Here is a 19,833-nt window from a genome sequence, read left to right as displayed (position 1 = left end):
AGATAAATTACACATAAGAGTCTGGTGGGCTTTTACCAGGTAAATTCTGTTGATAAACAGACTTAAATATTTTTAAGAGCTTTAAAAATACCATTTCTTCTTTGTTGACAACTCCTGAACAGGCCAGTCTTGTGGTTCTCCCTTTTTCTTGTTAGCACATGCACTTAAAGGAAACCAAAAGTCTGTATTGAATCAAATCATGGTGAAAACTGTTCTCCCAATGGAAGTCCCTCTGTACAGCAGACATGTGGAGTCCATTAATGTGGTATGTCATTCCCCTGCTGGGAATACACACCCCCCACATAGTCCCATTCCAGAACATGGAATAAAATCTTTACCTTGGCTTTTGATGCAATACCCAAATACAGATCTTAGCATGACATCCCAGTTCAGCAGATCTATGGATTAATTTTGAACCTCCTGAAGTCCTATTCTTTTTTTTCATCCATTTGTAACATTGTTACACCTGAGCATTGATATGAAAATAAAAAAAACCCAAACCAAATTATTTTGTAAATACCACCCACAAACAAAATTTTCAAATATAAACCCCTTTAAAATGATAAAACAATTTCACAGATCTATATGGGAAGGAAAGAAAACTCAAGACAGAAATTCTGCAAAAGATGGAAGATATGGCAGAAAAATAAAGGTCAACGAAGAAAGCAAGAACAGCAAACAGGCTGGAGAAGCTTGGGCTCAAGAGATTGTGTTGGGATTTACAGGCCAGCAAAGACTGAGAAATGGAGTTCCAAGGACTGGGAAGAGAATCAGGACTGGTGCAGCAGGAAATCTTTAGGCTGCTTCAAAATTAGCCTGAACTTACTGAGTCCAAAAGGGCCAAGTAACAATTTTGATCTGAAAACAACGTAATTGTGACTTTCATTAACACAAGCCCTGCTGTGGGGTGAAACCTGCCGGCCTGAAGAAAGGACACCTGTGCCAGCTTCCACTGAGGAAGCACACTGGCTCCCCCAAAGCCCTTTTCCTGCAAAGAGGATGCATTTTGGGGTGAACCTTCAAGTTTGGTTCACCTCCAGTTCTCCCTGCCCTTATTATGGACAGCTGTGCACCCCACTGGGACATGCAGACAGCAGGGTGTACCAGGTCAGGGAACAAATGAGTTTGCTAAAATTGCCATTCATATAGAAGAAAAGTTCTCTGCCTGTAGACATGAGGGTCTCTTGGGTTTCACTTATCTTAAACCCCCACATTAACACAGAAACTTACTCTGCAGGGTCACCTTAATTTTGCATTTAGGAGATATTTTTCCAACAAATCTGAGGACCTTGAGAACAGATGAGCAGGAAAGAACAGCTTATTGAATTCAGGACAGGAAGCAGCTAATCAAAATTCTCATCTGTAACAGTCATTATCCTTATTCCACATAGAAAGACACCACAGTGAATAATGAGAGCGTGCCATTCACCTCAGTTAACTCTGGAAAGGTGATTCCCAGGGTACTCACTGCACCAGTTCATGGCCTTCCCACACCAGAGTTTAACAGAGGGCTGAGGAGGAGATGGGGCCTGTGAGGGAGCAGGACAAGAGGGTGAGCATGGTGCTGACCAGTGCCTTGTGCCACACTTTCACATCCAGTGACTGCTCTCACTACCTTGGCACTGCAGCTGACTTGAGGCATTGCTCACTCAGTGCTGCTCCAAACGTTCCCAAATCAGCCACAGATCCTCCAGGTCTGTTTCCACTTGGAGGGGAGCATGGGATGGGAAGCAGCTGGTTTTACCTGCAGGATTTACATGAAGTGTGGCCCAGGGAGTAACACACCCTGATGTAAATGAAAGGGGTAAACTGCTCTTGGAGGGTGGAAAGACATCCCATGGAATCCCAGCCCCAAGCAGCTACTCAGAACAACCTGCAAGAATCAGAGCAGCTTGGGCAATACTCCCTTGTCACAGACATCTTTTATGAGAAATCCTTTTGCTAGGATTTTTCTCCCGAGAAGCTGAGAGGCCTCAGAAACAAAATGTAAACATTGATTATCTGCTGCTGTGGAATGCAACAGGTGCATCTGTGATTGGTCTCATGTGGTTGTTTATAATTAATGGCCAATCACAGCCCAGCTGGCTCAGACTGTCTGCTCAGTCACCAGATTTTATTATCATTCCATTCCTTTCTATTCCTTGCTAGCCTTCTGATGAAATAATTTCTTCTATTCTTTTAGTATAGTTTTAGTATATAAATTTCTTTTAATATTATATCATAAAATAATAAATCAGCCTTCTGAAACATGGAGTCAAGATTCTCATCTCTTCCCTCATCCTGGGACCCTTGCAAACACCACCACACTCCCTCTCCAGATCTGTCAGTTTATTTTGGATGATGAGAAAATGCTTTTCTGTGTTTCTCAGAAGAGGGGCACTGCCAGGGACAACACAGGATTTGGAAGCACTGGCTTGCAGTACTGATTTTGAGGGGGACAGGAGGACTGTTCTCTATAGTAAAGAATATATAAGCCAATACCTTTTCACTATTTATTCCCTTTTTTATCAAGTAAGTTTCTTGAGATATTGCTTTTGAGAGCATTTCAGGCTAGCTCTGATATGCACAAACCTGGGCCACAGCATTTAAGTGCCACTAGGTGATGCCCAGAAAACCCAGTGAGCATTTGGGGTTATTCTGGAAGACAGAAGTTTCATACTTGGGTCACACACACACTCATTTTCAACATTCCAGGATGGATTTCTGGCACAGCAGCTACTCTGCACAGCCTCTCCATGTTCTTATTCCCAGTTACACTGGGAGTGGGATCAAAGCTGGTGCTTGGACAGGTAAGACTGGAGGTGTTTCTGCTTTAAAAAGGAATTCTCCTAAAGATGCTGAGTTTTCTGAAGAGGAAAAACTAGTTAAAATCAGAAATGCACTCATAAGAAATAGAGGATATAATGCCTAATTTAACTCTGATAGATCCATCCACAGTAGAGGTGAAGCCAGGTAAGAACATTTAATGATCTGTTGAAATCTATTTAACAATTAAAACCCACTTCCAACATTAAACCATATATTACTGTTGAGAGTATGGCAGAGCCAAATCTTTAAATAAACACCGCTTTTCACTGAATTTATTTATTATTCAATGAACTATTTAGAATATTACACGAACTACTCAGAGCTAAATCTTTAAATAAACACTGCTACATGCTAATAAGAAATGCTTATAAGATCTATGACTTTTTGGATTAGCACCTAGTGCAAACCCTTAGGAACAACTGCCAATACTTACAGGAACCACGGTGGATCTGCTGTAAGTTGGAGAGAAGCCACATGAAAGGAGTTACAGGGTTACAGACCTGTTAGAGCTCTACAGTTAAGGTGCCATCACATATTCAAGGTGCTCAAACCCCGAGGCTGCCCACTCCTAGGGAGATGGCTCCTGTAGCTACGTGGCACAAGGCAATAAACTGAACAAAAGCTGCAGAAAAACGGTGTTGAAATGACACAGGTTTAAATAACTCCTTGTGCAGGTTTAGAAACAGTGCTCTGGACAGGTGCTTTAAAGTATAAAATATGTTTATTTAAATTATATACAGCAGTACATTTGGATATACAAGTTCAAATTTTGCAGTCTGTCTATGCTCTGACAACTTTGTAACATCAACACAAATAAAACCTTCCATAGCCCACACCCCCCTCGATCTGCATTCCCTTGGGACATTCATTGCTTAACACATAAATGAATATTTATAAATGCAAAACATGCTCTTCCTCCCAAGCACTAGCAGAGATGCAAGAGGAAATACAGCAAGGGAATCCAAGAGCTTAATTTATGCCAGCAATTCAAAGCAACCCAGCTTTTCCAAAAGGCACAGGGGGGCTAGTACACAAAACAACAGTCATCTTTGGTCTGATATCCAGCAAGAGTTAAGACATGCAAAGTTATCTTCTTTCCAGAAGGAAAGAGATACAATTTGTTTCAGAGATAAAAACATTCTTTCAGAATCAGAGTTTGCAAAAAAAAATATATATATAATGCAGTAAGCAAATGCAATTTTAAACAAAAATCTTCTTGGAAAAATAGATATTTTTTTATATATTCATATCTAGACAGTACTTGATAGCAAACCTAAGCACACATTACAGTGTGTATTGACACCTTCTCTGGAAAAAAATAAAACCCCATGTGAGACATGGTGTAAAAGGCCTATTGTGGTGCAAAGTGCCTAAATGAAGTAAACATGTAGATATTTATTCCTTTCATCAAACTAAGATCTGCTTCTTGTACTTTCTCCAAACTGTGTATTGCTCTTCCAAAGTGCTCAGATTAAGCAGATTCACAGTGATCTAACTATATTTTGGAATGTGACCATATAAGAAATACACACAAGGTGGAATGAAAAGATCTTTTTTTCTTCATATAAAAAAAAAAATTAAGAGATTGGTTCATAGTCTTTAAGCATTCTGAAAGAAGTTTCACCATCAGTGATGGCTGATCTGCTGAGTTCCTTCATCAAGAGTTCATATACTTGCTGTAGATCTAAGTACAAGTAAGCATAATGTGCATAAGTTCACAAAGGCCCAAAGTACATTCATGATTTTGATCAACTAGGCTAGAATAATAAAAAATTCCTATAGAAATTCCCCAGGAGCAGCTATCCACACTAGAGGTACTTTAATTGCATAAAATAGTTTCAATAGTCAAGTTGTGAAGCTTCCTCATCAGGTGATAAGCTTTCAACCTGAGACACAGCAAAACTAAACCCACTCACAATTTCTTGTGGCTGGGTACAACAGTGAATAACTTAAAACTTGCATCGTTACCACATCCGTGCTTTATGCTGAGTTACCTACAAAGACAAAGCTCTAAGAGTATTCCAAGGTCTGATGTCTTGTGCAAAGTGCATGTTTGTGTCCTGGGACTGCTCACAGGGCATGGAACTCGTGCAGGTTTGAGATTCTGAACTCAGGAGATTGTACAGTCATCTCTGGATCTGCCCTTACTCCTTTTACCAACCTGCAGATCCTCCCTGCTTTCAGCCCTCTTAATGAAAGCACTTTCCAAATCCCGTTCCAAAACATCTTGATCCTGGAATTTTCCCACTTTACTAGAATCTGATACTTTGATTTCATCTTCCTCCTCATCAGCTTTCCCCAATGCTTCCCCTTGCAAGCATCCTGTTTCTTCAGGCTCATCTTTCTTATGCTGCAGGGCTTCACCACCTTTGGTCAAGGCATCTTTGGTTTCCATTTTGTCTCTTCCCTCTCCAGCTTTGTCTGTGTGGGCAGTTTTTCCAACAGCACCATTTGCTCCATCACCCTCTTCTCCCTGTGCATCAGCTTTCTCTCCATCACATTTTCCATCAGATTCTAGTATTTGATTTGACTCTTCATCAAAATCAAATGCATCACCATCATCTTCCAGGCTTTCCTCTGCTTGGTCCTCCATTTTCACTTGTTCACTAATGTCATCCAGCACACGTTTCTGTGGCAGGGAATTGCTTACATCTTCCTCCATTTTACCTTGTTCACTAATGTCATCCAGCACACGTTTCTGTGCCAGGGAATCATTTGCACCTTCCTCCAATTTAACTTGTTCACTAATGTTTTCATCCTGCACAGGTTTCTGTGGCAGGGAATTATTTGCACCTTCTTGCACTTTTACTTGTTCACTAATGTCTTCATCCTGCACAGGCTTCTGTGCCAGGGAAACATTTGCACCTTCCTCCAATTTAACTTGTTCACTAATGTTTTCATCCTGCACAGCTTTCTGGGGCAGGTAAGTAATTACACCTTCCTCCAGTTTTACTTGTTCACCAATGTTTTCATCCTGCCCAGGTTTCTGTTCCAGGGCATCATTTGCACCTTCCTCCAGTTTAACTTGTTCACTAATATTTTCATCCTGCACAGCTTTCTGTTCCAGGGAATCATTTGTACCTTCCTCCAGTTTAACTTGGTCACTAATCTTTTCATCCTGCACAGCTTTCTGTGGCAGGGAATTATTTACTCCTTCCTCCAATTTCACTTGTTCACCAATGTTTTCATCCTGCACAGCTTTCTGGGGCAGGGAATTATTTACTCCTTCCTCCAATTTAACCTGTTCATTAATGTTTTCATCCTGCAAAGGCTTCTGTTCCAGGGAGGTAATTACACCTTCCTCCAATTTAACTTGTTCACTAATGTTTTCATTCTGCACAAGTTTATGTGCCAGGGAATTATCTGTCCCTTCCTCCAACTTAACCTGTTCACCAATGTTTTCATCCTGCACAGGTTTCTGTTCTAGGGAATCATTTACACCTTCCTCCAATTTAACTTTTTCACTAATCTTTTCATCCTGCACAACTTTCTGGGGCAGGGAATTATTTGCACCTTCCTCCAATTTAACTTGTTCACTAATCTTTTCATCCTGCACAGGTTTCTGTTCCAGGGCATCATTTGCACCTTCCTCAGAAGCAGATTCCCCACCAGGGTGGTCTGCAAGCTCTACCTCTCGCTTATTTTCTTTCAGTGTTTCTTTACTGGCTTTGTTTTCAGTAGTTACAATAACACCTACACCTGACTCCTCTTTAGATTCACCTTCTACTTGTTTAACCACCTTCTGCTCTTCACCCTCTAAAGGAACATTTTCCTCTCCCTCTGCACCTTCTGCTGTTCCTTCACTACCCCAACTTGTTTGAACCTCTGCCTTTGGATTCAGATCTTCTACCCATTCTGTCCTACTTTCCTGTCCTTCGCCAGCCTCATCTCCTGTTTCCAATTCTGACTCCTTAACTTTATCATCTAAAAGACTTGGGTCTGAATGGGTTTCCTGAGTGATCACCTCTCCCCCAACCTCTGTTCCTGGCTGTGCCTGCTGCAGCTCACCTCCCTTTCCCTCAGGAATGGAGCCTCCTGCCTCCACAGACACCACACCTTGCTTGTCTGTTCCAGCAGAACCTGAACACTCCTCCAGCTCTTCCATCAGCTCTTCCTTCTGTCCATTCTTCTCAGCTGTAGCAGTTTCATCTTCAGTTTTACCTTGTGTACCTGGTTCCTCTGGGGATGCTGAAGCACTGTCCTGTGAAGAATCTGGCTGGATCAATGCCTGATGTTCTCCACCTTCCTTTCCAAGTGGCTCTGCTGGGACATCCCTTTCACATGGCTCTGTCCCCTCCAAACCCACAGACTCATCTTCCCTCGGCTGACCCTGAACTGTGTTCCCAACCTCATCTTCTTCTTCAACTCTGTCACCTGCTGTTTTATCACTTCTCCCATCAGTGCAGTCAACAAACTTTTCCTCCAAGACATTTGCAACCTTGTTTTCAGCACTTTCTTCTGAGTGCTGGGGTTCCTCTGGAGTGGAACTCTCCACATTTCCCTCTTCCCTAAGCAAGCCTGCCACTGCTCCCTCAGGTAGCCCTGCCTGGTTAGAAACCAACTCACTGCCCTCACTTGTACTGTCAGACCCTTCATCCATTTCATCATCACTCAGGGCATGGCTGGTTTCAAGATCCTCTTGTTCTTCCTGGCTGGGTGCAGCTTCTCCCAGCTGCTGCTCTGTGCCTGAGTCACAGAACATTTCCTGAGGAGTCTCAAAAATCGGGTGGCCTTGCAGAGAGCCCAGCTCCAGGTTCTCATTTGTCCTTGCACTCAAGTCATGGTGTTCAGCCTGTGTACTCTCAGGCTGCTGGGCTGCTGTGCCCCTGGGCTCTGTGACCTTTCTCAAGCCATCTGTGTCACTGTCACTGTTTGAAGAAGTGCTCCCTGACACAGGTTCTGGGAGGCTTTGGGCTTGCTCTGCAAACCTACTCTCTGGTACCAGCACTGCTGGCAGGGCGTCCCGTTCTTCAACCATTTGTTCTGCCTTTGCATTTTCAGCAGCATGCAATGTCTGTACTTCCTCCTCAGACTCCTCTTTGTGTTCCTCATGCTCAGAATTCTGCAAGATTTCTCTTTTCCCCACATCCTCCAAAATCTCATTTTTCATCTCCACTTCCTTGGCTTTGCCTAAAAGACCATTGAGAAAGTTGAGGGGGCCACACCACAGCACTTACCTCCCCACTCAAAACCCGAAAGACAGAATGAGAAGAGCAGGTTAATAAAAGATCAGCTTTTGCCAATTTTGTGAGGCAAAGCAGCAATTGAATTAGTAAGGATCCAGGGGGTTTGATCAGTGAAACTCACCACCACCCTCTCAAAGCAAGAAGTCTCAGGTGCTGGCTCGTGTTTTGGTAAGGGAGGAGATTTTTGCTCCTGGCTGTGGGGATGACAGCTCTGGTAGAGGAGATCAGCTGGTTGAAGCAGTGCAATTTAACAGCAAGACCTGCAGATGTACCTCTAAGGACTGCTCTTCCTCAGCAATTTTCTCTGCAGCCTTAACCCTGACACCCCTCTATCCGTGCAGGAGTCTGATGCCATTACAATGGAATCATGAAGGATTATTCAGTAATATTTTGCTTTTAAAATCTCAAGACAGGCATCATCAGTGCCTGATGACAGACACTGAATGTAAAATCTGATTGGCAAGGGAATAGTTTGGCTGTTCAGACCTCCCAACACAGATCAAAGCTCAGGTAACCTGTGCCCCTTATTTCAGCCACCCAAAGGGGTGGAGACTTCTGTGGGTTTTTGAAGGTTATTTTTGTTGTAACACTTCTCCTTCAATTTATATTTAAAAGCAACAGATATTAAAACAATAGTGTTGTTAGTTTTGGGTCTATGCTGTACCTATTCTGAAAAAAGAAACCCCAGGATTAAGAGATGTAGAAAACATATTACATTTAAAAATACACCCTTACCTTGGTTTTTGGTGTTCCACATTGTTTCCACACAGAAACTGAGTGAGGAAAAAGCAGCCAAAAGCTCAAAGCAAGAGAACCTGCACTTGCAACAACTGGCTGCCTGCAGCTATTTATTAGTATGTTCATTTAGAACAAAAAAAAAAATCCAACAAAGCAAAAATATTACTTTATTTCCTTACACTAGTACAATAGTTCTCTAATAAATTCAACACATAAAAGCATAAAGAGGTTTTGCCAACCAGATTTCTCTTTCCTAACGCTGTCAAATTCAAAGGATGTAATTGAAGTGTCAATGTAACAAGTAAAAACACAGAAGTGTTAATTTTAAGTGTTCAATAGCACAGGAACAAAGAATTTATCCTTTGGTGTGCTTTGGCAGAGCCCAGCACTGTTGTTCAAGCAGACACAGTTCTCAGGGATATCAATGAACCAACATACAAGCTCTTGATAGAAAACTAAAATGCCTTTTTTTCCTGAATATTTAATATTATCATGTGCTGAAAAACACTGATCAGCAGTAGGATTACCCTGGGACAATTTTCCAATTCAGAGTGTAAATGGCAACGTGAATGACTGCTACTTATCTGTAATGTCCTATTTGCATTCCCATCCTGTGTCACCTTGCAGGGGAGGTGCAGTCTGCTGCTGGAGGAGGCTGCAGGACACACTGGGAGTGCTAATCAACACGAAGGAAGCAGGGAAATGCACAGGGAGTGACTGGACAAGGAGCATGCTGCGTGCTGTTAATTGTCCCACTAACAACAATTGCCCCGTCCAAGCAGAGGTGGATGAATGAAGGACAGACAGGCAGGAGGGGCTGAGAGGACACACAGCACTTACCTAGCATGCCCTCCCCTCCTGTCTTTAATGCCTGAGTGGTGCCTGGGGCACTTCGGGGAGAATCCAAGTGTCCTTCGTTATCCAGAATGTCTGATGTGTCCCCGTTGGTGGCTACATCAGAGTCTGGGATTATTCCATGTTTCTGTGGGAAGCAAAAGCAAAGCTTTAGAGCCTGCTGCTCAGCAAGGGAAGGACTGTCAAGTGCTCTTGCCCAAGATACTCTGAATAAACAATTGCTTCAATCATTCCATTAAACGTGGCTGGGAGTCAGGAAGGAGAACAGATATTGCAGCTCTCAGTTCAGCCATTCTGACAGAAAGCATGTGATCCCAGCTGGATTTTTTTTTTAAATTTTTAACATAAATCTGCATAAGATGTTTCTCAGAAAAGTGTCTCCTACAAAAACAACTTTGATACTCCAGTCTACACTAAGAACTCACAATCAATAGCAGGGGAAAAGACTTCATACAGAAAATCCCTGAAATGGCAATTTATAGGCAACATGAAAATTGAGTTACTGCTACTGAGCTAGATCTAATATTTCTGCCCAAATGTACAGGGGAAAAAGGTCAGCAGGTGAATATAAATATATTTTATTCCTCTTGCATACCTTCAGTTGCTCCTTCAGCACAAGCACTTCGTCTCTAAGGTCATCCCGCTCACTCCTTATGGAATCAAAGAAATCTTTCTGCCTCTCTAGTGCCTGAGTTCCCAACACAGACAGAGCAGATGTGAAGAAAGGAGGAAGGGAGACAAGTAAAGGCCATGAAAAGCAAATGTAGACAAGAATGAGCAGATTTAAGATATTCAGGGGATGGAAGGGACACAGATGAAAAAGGTCGAGTTTACACATTATAGGACTGAGTTTGCATACAGAGAGAGAAACCTCAAATCCAAGAAAGCTTCCTCAGTAACCAAGAATTCCTGCCAAAGACATTCAGAGCCCAATTTTTCACTGGGGATCCTTCAAAAGAGGGTCCAGTTTTTATTCTTATCTGCTAGACAAACTGATCCAAACCCACATTGCTTCAGCATGCACACTGAAGACTCCATGTCATTCCCATGTGGACATGGAAATAGGCCGACTGGATTTCAAGAGTTTTTTTATTTTACATTTGAATTAATTTGAAAGCTGCCATTAAGCCATCCTTAGTCTGGGATGCACCATGTGCAAATGCATATTTTGCTACTGAACTTCCCCCTCCCAGTATTTCTATCTAAGTACAAATAGACCAATTAAAAAAAAATTAGGCAATTTTCAATTTCAAGCTGCTACAAATTATTGGACATCACAAACACGGGCAAGCTGCCAGATTTCTTTCTCCTGCTTTCTTCAGGAAGCCTTTCAGTGTTCAGCTGGAAAAGAAAACCAGAGTGGCTTTCCATGTGGCCTTGATATGAGGTGGTGGGAAGGGATGAGAAGCAAGGGAGACTTTCATCCCAACCTCCTATAAATAGCTCCATTACCTATTTATCCCACTCTAGTTTCTGCTCAGTCTGCAGATTGAATCTGAACGAGAGAAAACTCAGTGCTGATGGAATTGCATTATAAATAGCACTTCCTTTCCCCATATGGCAAATGCAAATGGTGCAGCACAGCAAATCAATTGCCCTTGGTTTGAAAGCAGAGCAGCTGCTAGGTTTTCCTTGGATTTTAAGGTACTACTGGCCAAAGACAACACTTGCTATTTGCTACTACACTGGCAACACCATAGGACAGCCACAGCAAGCAAAGGCACTACAGAGGGTTTTTACAAAAGCAGGACCAGTGTCACTTGGAACACATTGCAGGAGTTGACAAGTCCTACCCCTATTTTTTTGTCTTTCCACTCTATTGTCTCCTGGAGATCAGAAATTTCCCTGACATAGCTCTGCTGTTTCTGTTGCAGCTGTTGGATTTCCTGAGGGGCAGGAGCAAAACAAGAAGACAGAAAGCAGGTAACAGGTTAACAAGGAAGGCCAAGATTGCAGTGATGCCAAAGAATGAAAAAAGTCAGGTGCTAAAGTAATTGAATAACTCCAATGCACAGTTCCTGACATCCCAACTGAACCTGTGCTCCTGAAGACAATCTTGTTATCCACAACATCACTTAAAACAAGTTACTGTTCTTGTATTTTCCAGTTCTGTTATTTTCCTCTGCATCTCCACAAACAGCTGTCCAAAATGCAATACTTAGGAAGAACAAGGTAATACTTAGGAAAGTACTATTTGCATTAGTCAGATTTGAACCTGTTTGGCCTGAAGCACTAATATTTCTTCTGATAAGAAACTTGAATAGGGAATAAAATTCTCCAAGCCTCACATTCTCCACTCTACTGCTGCTTGGGAATGTACCAATCAAAGAAGCCATTAAAAGAAAAAACCAGGTACTTACTGCAAGCATTTCTTCTCTCTGCTTCAAAGCCTCTTTGATTTCCATGAACTGAAACTGCAATATGCTATGAGCGTGCTTCTCCCTCTCAAATTCCTGTGAATAATGAAATATTCACAAGATTAATATTAATCAAAAATAGCATCCCATCAAAAAGAGGAAAATAAGCCCAAACACAAATAAAATGCTTACTGCAATGTAATTCATGAATATCCCTCTAATCACAATCCCACAAGAGTGCAATTTTTAACGAGTTTGTCCTTTTTCCAAGATGCTATTATTGCACCAAATATAGAAGTGGCAGACATCATTTAGCCCATTTCACAAGCTGAGCAGCAGGCTGAAGAGCTTTTACACTCCACTCCTTCAGACTGCACAGATGAATGGATGGCAATTTAACCCACTCTTCCCACATGGCCATGAACTGAAAGTTAGCTGGACTTTTAAATAAAAAGAGAAAAAACCACACAGTATGTTTCAGGAACTGTGTTTTGAAGTGGAGTGTAGTGAAATGCCCCAAGCTACAAGAAGGCAGTTCTGAAAACATAAGCCTCAGTTTTATTATTTAACACCAAATCACTGCCAGCTGCTGAATTAATGTAAAACTTAATTCCACATTTAACCACCACTGACCTGCACAACCCTCCCACAGGCTGCCTGGAGACAGCACCTTTGTGTGCAAAACTGCTCCAGAAATCCCTATGGACAAACCCCATGAATTTACTTTGGAGATGGAATATAAAAGGAGATGTGATAATATCAATATAGCCTTTACCAGCCAGAACCTTTCTCCCCTTCTTCAGAAATAGCTTAGGGAAAATTCTCATTTGTATGACCACAAATTGGTATTTCACTTAATACTAATTAAACCAGTAATGCAAAATATTGAATAATAATTTAGCTGCCTCCTCCCAAAGATCTCTACCCCCCTCCAAATCTCTCCCTCTTTTTTCCCCATGCCAGAGCTCTTTACATACTTTACTTTTCTCTTCATATTGCCTCCTGGATTCTGCCAGCTGCTCCTCTAACTCTAGGAGTGCATCCTTCAGGGTGTCCACTTGGTACATGAAATTGGTTTTCTCATTGTCCAGCTGAGCATTTGACACCATAGCCTTCTTGTATTTCTCCTCAACTTCAGCCAGAGAGTCCTGCAGGGAAAAAGCAGCTCGGTCAGAGCCAGAAATAAAGGAGGACACTTTGCCAACCAAGACCTTCAGTGAGGAAATAAAGCACCAAAATTTGCCCAGGAAAGCAGCACAAATCCTGTGCTGGAGGCTCCCAGCTGTCCCAAGGTGAGGAAAACCTGCCCAGTCCCCATCAGGGTTGTGGTGCCAAGCAAGCAGCCTTACCTCAGCACGGATCCAGCGCTTCCTGAGCTCTGCTGCTGCAGCTCCTGCCTTCCTGCTCTCCCTCCTTCTCCCTCCTCCCCCTGCCCCTGCACATTGGCAGCTCTAAGCTGCTGCTCAAGATGGCAAGTTGGCTTTTTGTTTTTTTTTTATTTTTAAAGGTGAACTGGCCTTGATTAAAATCACTTTGGATGATTTGAGCCTGAAATTCAGGCAGCTTGACGGCCACTTCACAGTAATTTCAGAGATCCTTGCAATGTGGGAATCCTCAATACTGACTCAGGATTCACTGTGACAGAGAAAGGTGCAGCTTTTGTGGCCTGATGTGTGATTTCCCATATCACATCCCTTCTCTACAAATTTACTCTCTAAGATACAATTCCCTGTATCCAGAAAACCCCTTCTGCCAGCTTGACCTGAATATAAGATACTGAGACATTTATAACAACAAATAAAGATTAGCATAATTTTTCATTTATGCAAACTTTGCCCTACTTGATTTTAATAAAGAAATAAGAGTAATAGAAACAAAGAGTCATGTAAACAAAGGAGTGTAAATGTGCAAACAAGGAGAACACACGTGTCAACATTTTAGTTTACAGATCAAACAATTTCTCATGGAACCTGTGTAATTTTAATTATTTCAACTGAAGTTGGGGTGAATTTCATATACTTCCTTTTCCAGCTGATAATAGAACTAAGGATGACAGTGGCAAAATCTAAATGAGTTTAACTGACATTTCTATTAACAAATGAGATAATTTCTCTTTTAGGATATGAATTTGTCCAGTTCCAAATGTTTGACTGTGTTTTGGGGCACTTTCCAGCTCCAGATGAGAAATGGCAAGCACAGGAAAGGCACCAGGATTTGGAAAGCCCAGAAAGGAGCTGGAAAGGAAGTATATGCAAGGAAGAAGTTAAGGAAGTTCTGCTCCACTCCTTCAGCATGCAATGTTTTTGGTGTCTTAGCATCAAACAGTGCAGCTTAGGTCCAAATCACCCCAAAAGGCAGTCTGAGGGACATGGATTGAATATTTTTATGCAGTGTGATTATTTTGCTTTATCTGCTACTCAGTGACCACAAAGAAAACCAAAATTTTACCAAAAAAGGGATTAACTACTGCTGCTTTCATAAAACTCAATTAAAATGGCAACACCTTCATCTGTCAGCACTGAGCTGATGACACAATCAGCAATTAATGCTGGCAAATGTTGAATTTATCTATTTGCCTTTTCCAAAAAGCCACAGCTTGTGTCACTGCTCACTTAGGAGGTGGGTAGAACATGGATGTACAAGTTGGTTGTTGTATTTATGTTGTATTTATAAACAAAATAAAATTTTGTTTATACAAAATGTATTTACGGCTTCATGGAAGCAGTAAGAGCTTCACCATTCCTTCTTCATGTTAAATGAAGTGGCTTTGATAAATGAAGTTTTGTTGCAAGAATTGTTTAAGGGGAAACCAAAATGACACCTCACATGGCCTTATAAAAATAAAAACAGACAAGGTTCTAAACTCATATTTGTTTTTAGTACTGTAGGAGATGGGTTCTAGTTCATCTCCCAATACTGGATTAGGAAACTATATAAAAAAACCCCAAATAATTTTAATTTGCTATATATATTTTATATAGTATATTTGCTACATACATTTTATTTATATATATTTTATTTATATATATTTTTCTTTATATATTTTTATGTATATATATTTCATAATTTGATATATATATTATATAGTATATTTGCTATATACAATTTATTTATTTCTATATATTTATTTCTATATTTATTTCTATATATTTATTTCTATATATTTTATAATTTGCTATATATATTTTATATTTTATATAGTTTCCTGGATTAGGAAACTATATTAGAAAAACACCAAATAATTTTAATTTGCTATATATATTTTATATAGTATATTTGATATATACATTTTATTTATATATATATTCATTTATACATATATATTTTATTTATATATATTTTATTTTTATATTTTTATTTATACATTTTATAATTTGCTATATATATTATGTAGTATATTTGATATATATAATTTATTTATTTCTATATATTTATTTATATATTTTTATGTCTATATATTTATTTTTATATATTTTATAATTTGCTATATATATTTTATGTAGTATATTTGCTATATACATTTTATGTTTTTTTAATATATATTTATTTATTTTTATATATTTTATTTATATATATTATTAATAGGTATTTTATAATTTGCTATACATATATTATATAGTATATTTGCTATATACATTTTATTTATATATATATATTTATTTTTATATATTCTATTTATATATATTATTTATAGATATTTTATAATTTGCTATATATATTTTATATTTTGTATAGTTTCCTGGATTAGGAAACTATATTAGAAAAACACCAAATAATTTTAATTTGCTACATATATTTTATATAGTATATTTGCTATATACATTTTATTTTTACATATATATTTACTTTTATATATTTTATTTATAGATATTTTTATATATATTTTATAATTTGCTATATATATTTTATATAGTATATTTGCTATATACATTTTATTTTTACATATATATTTACTTTTATATATTTTATTTATAGATATTATTTATATATATATTTTATAATTCGCTATATATATTTTATATTTTATATCATTTCCTGGATTAGGAAACTATATTCAAAAACCCCAAATAATTTTAATTTGCTAGAAAAACAATGCAAACCAGCAAAGAACACGTGCAGTGGCAACCAGGAGCCTTTCAGGGAGCACTTGGAAGCATTTCCCACCACAACCCCCCAGTCAGAACAACCTGCCACAGTTATTGGGACACTCTGCACCCAGTTAGGTTCCCAGGAGAACAGCATGCAGGGGCAGCTCTGGGTTAATGCCCACACAGCACTCGGTACCTTCAGCTCTTTCAGCCCCTGCATGTATTTGCCTTCTACATCCTGAATCTGGTCCTTTAGCTCATAGATGTCCTGAGGGAGGTGACAAAGGTCAGTGACAGCACTAAGGGCAGGGTGCAGCTGGCAGGGACCAGCAGGGCTCAAGGTGCTGCTCCCAACACCTCTCCCACACTCCTCAAGGGCTCTGAGCCTAAGCTGAGGCCTTGCCACACCACCAGATTTCGTGGTCAGGGGTTTGGGCTAATTCTGATTCTCTTGGCTGGAAAAAACAGAATCTGCAGCGTTAAGGATGAGGCACAGAGCCAGGTACAAAGGCTCCAGCAGTCCCAGCCCTCCTCTGTCCCTTTCAGTGCTGATCACCCTCTGTGCCAGGCCCTCTCCTCTGTGTTATCCCCACCCTCCTCCCATTCCCTGCTCCAGGCCGAGAGGGCCCATCTGAGACACATCTCCAGCAGAGCTTCTCCTTCCAGCAGCCCACTCACTGCCCCTGAAGGACATTCCCTGGTTTATTCTGGGATGAGCACTCCTCACCTTGATTTCCCTGATGGAAGCCTCTGTGTCAGCTGAGATGGACGTGTCCCCACTGCCTCTCCGTGAAGAAGTGCCTCCCAGAGAGGCCAAGGTAGCTGCTGACAAACTTGAGACAGTTCGTGCTCCCTACAATCACACACACATAAACTGCTCAGAACTCACTTTTCCACATAAATTATGGGTTTGTAGCTTTCCCCTTTTCTTTTTTTATACCAATCTTTGCACTTCTAAACGATGCGCTTCTGATTAAAATCAAACTTTCCAAGAAGTAAAAAAAAATCAAAATCAAGATTTAACAAGGGAAAATAATGAGAAAAAGCGGATCAGAAGTATTTAAATAAGACTGCAATAGGAGTTTGCATAATTTAGCTTCTAACTGTTAATTCTTAATTGGAGAAAGTCTTTAGGGGCTTGTATCAGCCTGCCAGACATTTTCAAAACTTGCAATAATACATTCTGTGGAAGCTGCGGAAGCTCCTCTCTTTTATGGATATTTATTTACTCTGCAGCAGTGGCCACATGAACTGTTTGACTGTACTCAGGGTTAATGCAGCAGCCTCCTCTTTTATGATGATGATTTATTTATTTTTACATAAATAACTTAGGTCTCATAATTAAGATCTAATAAACACACACAGTGTTTGTGTGGCTTAGCCTAAAGCAGTTTCAGCCAACTGCTGTTGAAGGTCAGCTACTTAACATTGAGTAAGCAGGGGCTGAAAAGTTCATAATCAAAAACGCAGCAGAAGGCTCCAGAAATTCCAATTTTTGCCTCACCATGGATTTTATTGGAGATTTCTGTGCACTCGTGGCAAGCTGTACCCATGGAAAAGAATGAACAAAGCACTATTGTCAGAATAATTGATAAGATCCTTCTTACCTTCTCAAAGTCTTTTTCTGGCCTTTCCTCAATCTGTAAAAGAGAGGTTGAGAAGGAATTATTAATAGAATCAATAAGAGTAAGAGAAAGCAGTAATATACAGAAATGCCACCACATCTTCCCCATCCCAAAAAGCAAGGTACCAAGTTAGACTTGAAATCTAAAGCTTCAAACCTGTGGTTAATATTCCCCTCTCAAGACAAACAGGGACTGCAAAGACCCTAGACTACAAAACTGACCCTCAAATCAAAAATCAGGGATCAATCCAAAGTCTAAATAAATGGCTCTTTTAGGGTTTCAGTATTTCACTGCAATTTGCTGATTTACAAGAGAGATCCTGTACCAAAACTAGTCTAGAAGAACCCAAACAGTGAGAAAGCAGCATTTAGGAGGACAGAAAATTACCATGGATGCAGACAGCTGAAGGGTTTAAAAGTTACAGAACATCTCCATCTAAAATGGAACTAAGTGTAAAAAGGATTAAATGAAATTAAAAACTCAGCAGAACTCAACAAAACCTGAATTCTTCTTGGGACATTCAGCACAGTCAAGTTGGTTTCCCAAAAGACTCCTAGAAAAATTAATGTCTTATCCAGAGCAAGAAGAGCCTAATTGGTAAAGGGAATAGTGTTTTTGAAACTACTGGAAAAACAATCAGGACAGAGCTGATTAAGGGGAAGGCAGGGCATAATTGAGGTTAAGTTGATAATTTCCATTGAAAACGCACTCAAAACCGACATCTCTTCCTAATCAGTCCACATTTGGCACAGTTGTTTGGAGATTTTTTTCTTTTCTTTTATAGAACAATATGGGGATAATCTCACTCATTATTCTTCAATTTACCTATGTTACCCTATTAAAAAAAAAAAACTCAGAGCTGTGAGGTACCTGTTAAAAATCAGCTTTTTACACTGACATCTCACAGCTAAAATTCCCTGTGAATTAGCATTAAGAAAACTTAAGGCTTAGGCTTCAAAGTAAAATAAGCCAGACTTAAAGGACTAGATTTAAATTTGCCAAGACACTGAACACATAAAATCTTTAGGAAATACCCCTCAGATTTCTGAATTTGGAGGCAATAAGAGAGGGTCATTAATGAAGGCAGACAATTTAGCTCAGACACAATGAACAAGATGGACTGAATTGTGCAAACAGCATTTTATTTTCATGCCAGACAGCTCCAAGTGCTGGATTTGGCAGCCTTCTAGCCTGGCCAAACACTGTGGTGTTGTTGTTTATCAGGACAGCTGTGGCAGTGTCAATAAAGGCAGGTGACAAAAGATTTGTGTGTCCACACACATGTACCTCTGGAAATCTGTGTACAGCCTTTGCAAAATCTGTCCTACAGGGCACAACTCAAAATATTTATGCTCCTTCAGCCATCTGCACAATGGCCTCTATTTTCTGGAACAAAGTGCAATCTCAGTTTTTAGCAAAATAAAGAAGGGAGCAAATATTGATATTGTTTTAATGATGCAGCATATGAGGAAAATAGAATAAAATGGAATAAAATGGAATAAAATGGAATAAAATGGAATAAAATGGAATAAAATAAAATGGAATAAAATAAAATGGAATAAAATAAAATAAAATAAAATAAAATAAAATAAAATAAAATAAAATAAAATAAAATAAAATAAAATAAAATAAAATAAAATAAATTTGACTCATCACATGAGTCAAACAGAAGCTTGCATTTACAAAGGGGAATGTTGAAGACAACGTGGTGAGAGACATGACTGCAGTGAGTCTTTCTACTCAGAGCATTCCTAGCCACACCTGTGAAGCCTGCTACACCTTTATTGCAAAACTGTCTTAAATAATGACTCTGATGGAGCATAATCTCTAATAATGAAAGCTATTAAGTAACATCTAATATCGAGCTGGTTAAGGAAACAAGCAAGATTTCATCTTCATCCACTCAGTGCCATGAATGTCATACTCAGAGTAGTTTCTCCTCAAAACCAGCAACTATCCCTAACAATTCATTTAAATATTAACACTTAAAAACTCAATCAATTTCAAGAAAAGCCAGTTCTTCACACCAAAATAACATCCTTACATTACACAGCTGCCTCCTGCTACACTAGTTTTCTAAGCAAAAAGCCAGGCTTAAAGAAGCAGCATTTAATTTCATGGTTACAGGGCAGTGATACACCAAAATCTGTCTTGTAGAAAGAGAGAAACCTACTTT

General features: G+C 39.6%; 1 protein-coding gene across 6 annotated transcripts in view; it reads right to left on the bottom strand.

The window, feature by feature from the left end:
* LRRFIP1 (LRR binding FLII interacting protein 1) overlaps positions 1-19,833 on the bottom strand; it is a 108,684-nt gene that overhangs the window by 7,547 nt on the left and 81,304 nt on the right. For 2 of the 6 annotated variants that reach the window (XM_059476390.1, XM_059476391.1), the window contains 9 exons: positions 17,640-17,672; positions 16,760-16,885; positions 16,229-16,300; positions 12,922-13,092; positions 11,948-12,040; positions 11,381-11,473; positions 10,183-10,275; positions 9,573-9,714; positions 4,280-7,938 (listed from right to left, as the gene is read on the bottom strand). In XM_059476390.1, coding sequence (XP_059332373.1) covers positions 4,919-7,938; positions 9,573-9,714; positions 10,183-10,275; positions 11,381-11,473; positions 11,948-12,040; positions 12,922-13,092; positions 16,229-16,300; positions 16,760-16,885; positions 17,640-17,672 — 3,843 coding nt within the window. In that variant the 3' untranslated portion in view covers positions 4,280-4,918. Of the gene's footprint in view, positions 1-4,279; positions 7,939-9,572; positions 9,715-10,182; positions 10,276-11,380; positions 11,474-11,947; positions 12,041-12,921; positions 13,093-16,228; positions 16,301-16,759; positions 16,886-17,639; positions 17,673-19,833 lie in introns of those variants that run through there. The other 4 variants (XM_059476393.1, XM_059476392.1, XM_059476394.1 and 1 more) reach the window with 4 other exon arrangements.

Source organism: Ammospiza nelsoni, chromosome 7, assembly GCF_027579445.1.
Source record: "Ammospiza nelsoni isolate bAmmNel1 chromosome 7, bAmmNel1.pri, whole genome shotgun sequence".
In the NCBI taxonomy this organism is placed as follows: domain Eukaryota; kingdom Metazoa; phylum Chordata; class Aves; order Passeriformes; family Passerellidae; genus Ammospiza; species Ammospiza nelsoni.
The sequence above is the reverse complement of the archived record's forward strand: the minus strand, read 5'-3'. Positions and strand labels throughout refer to the sequence as shown.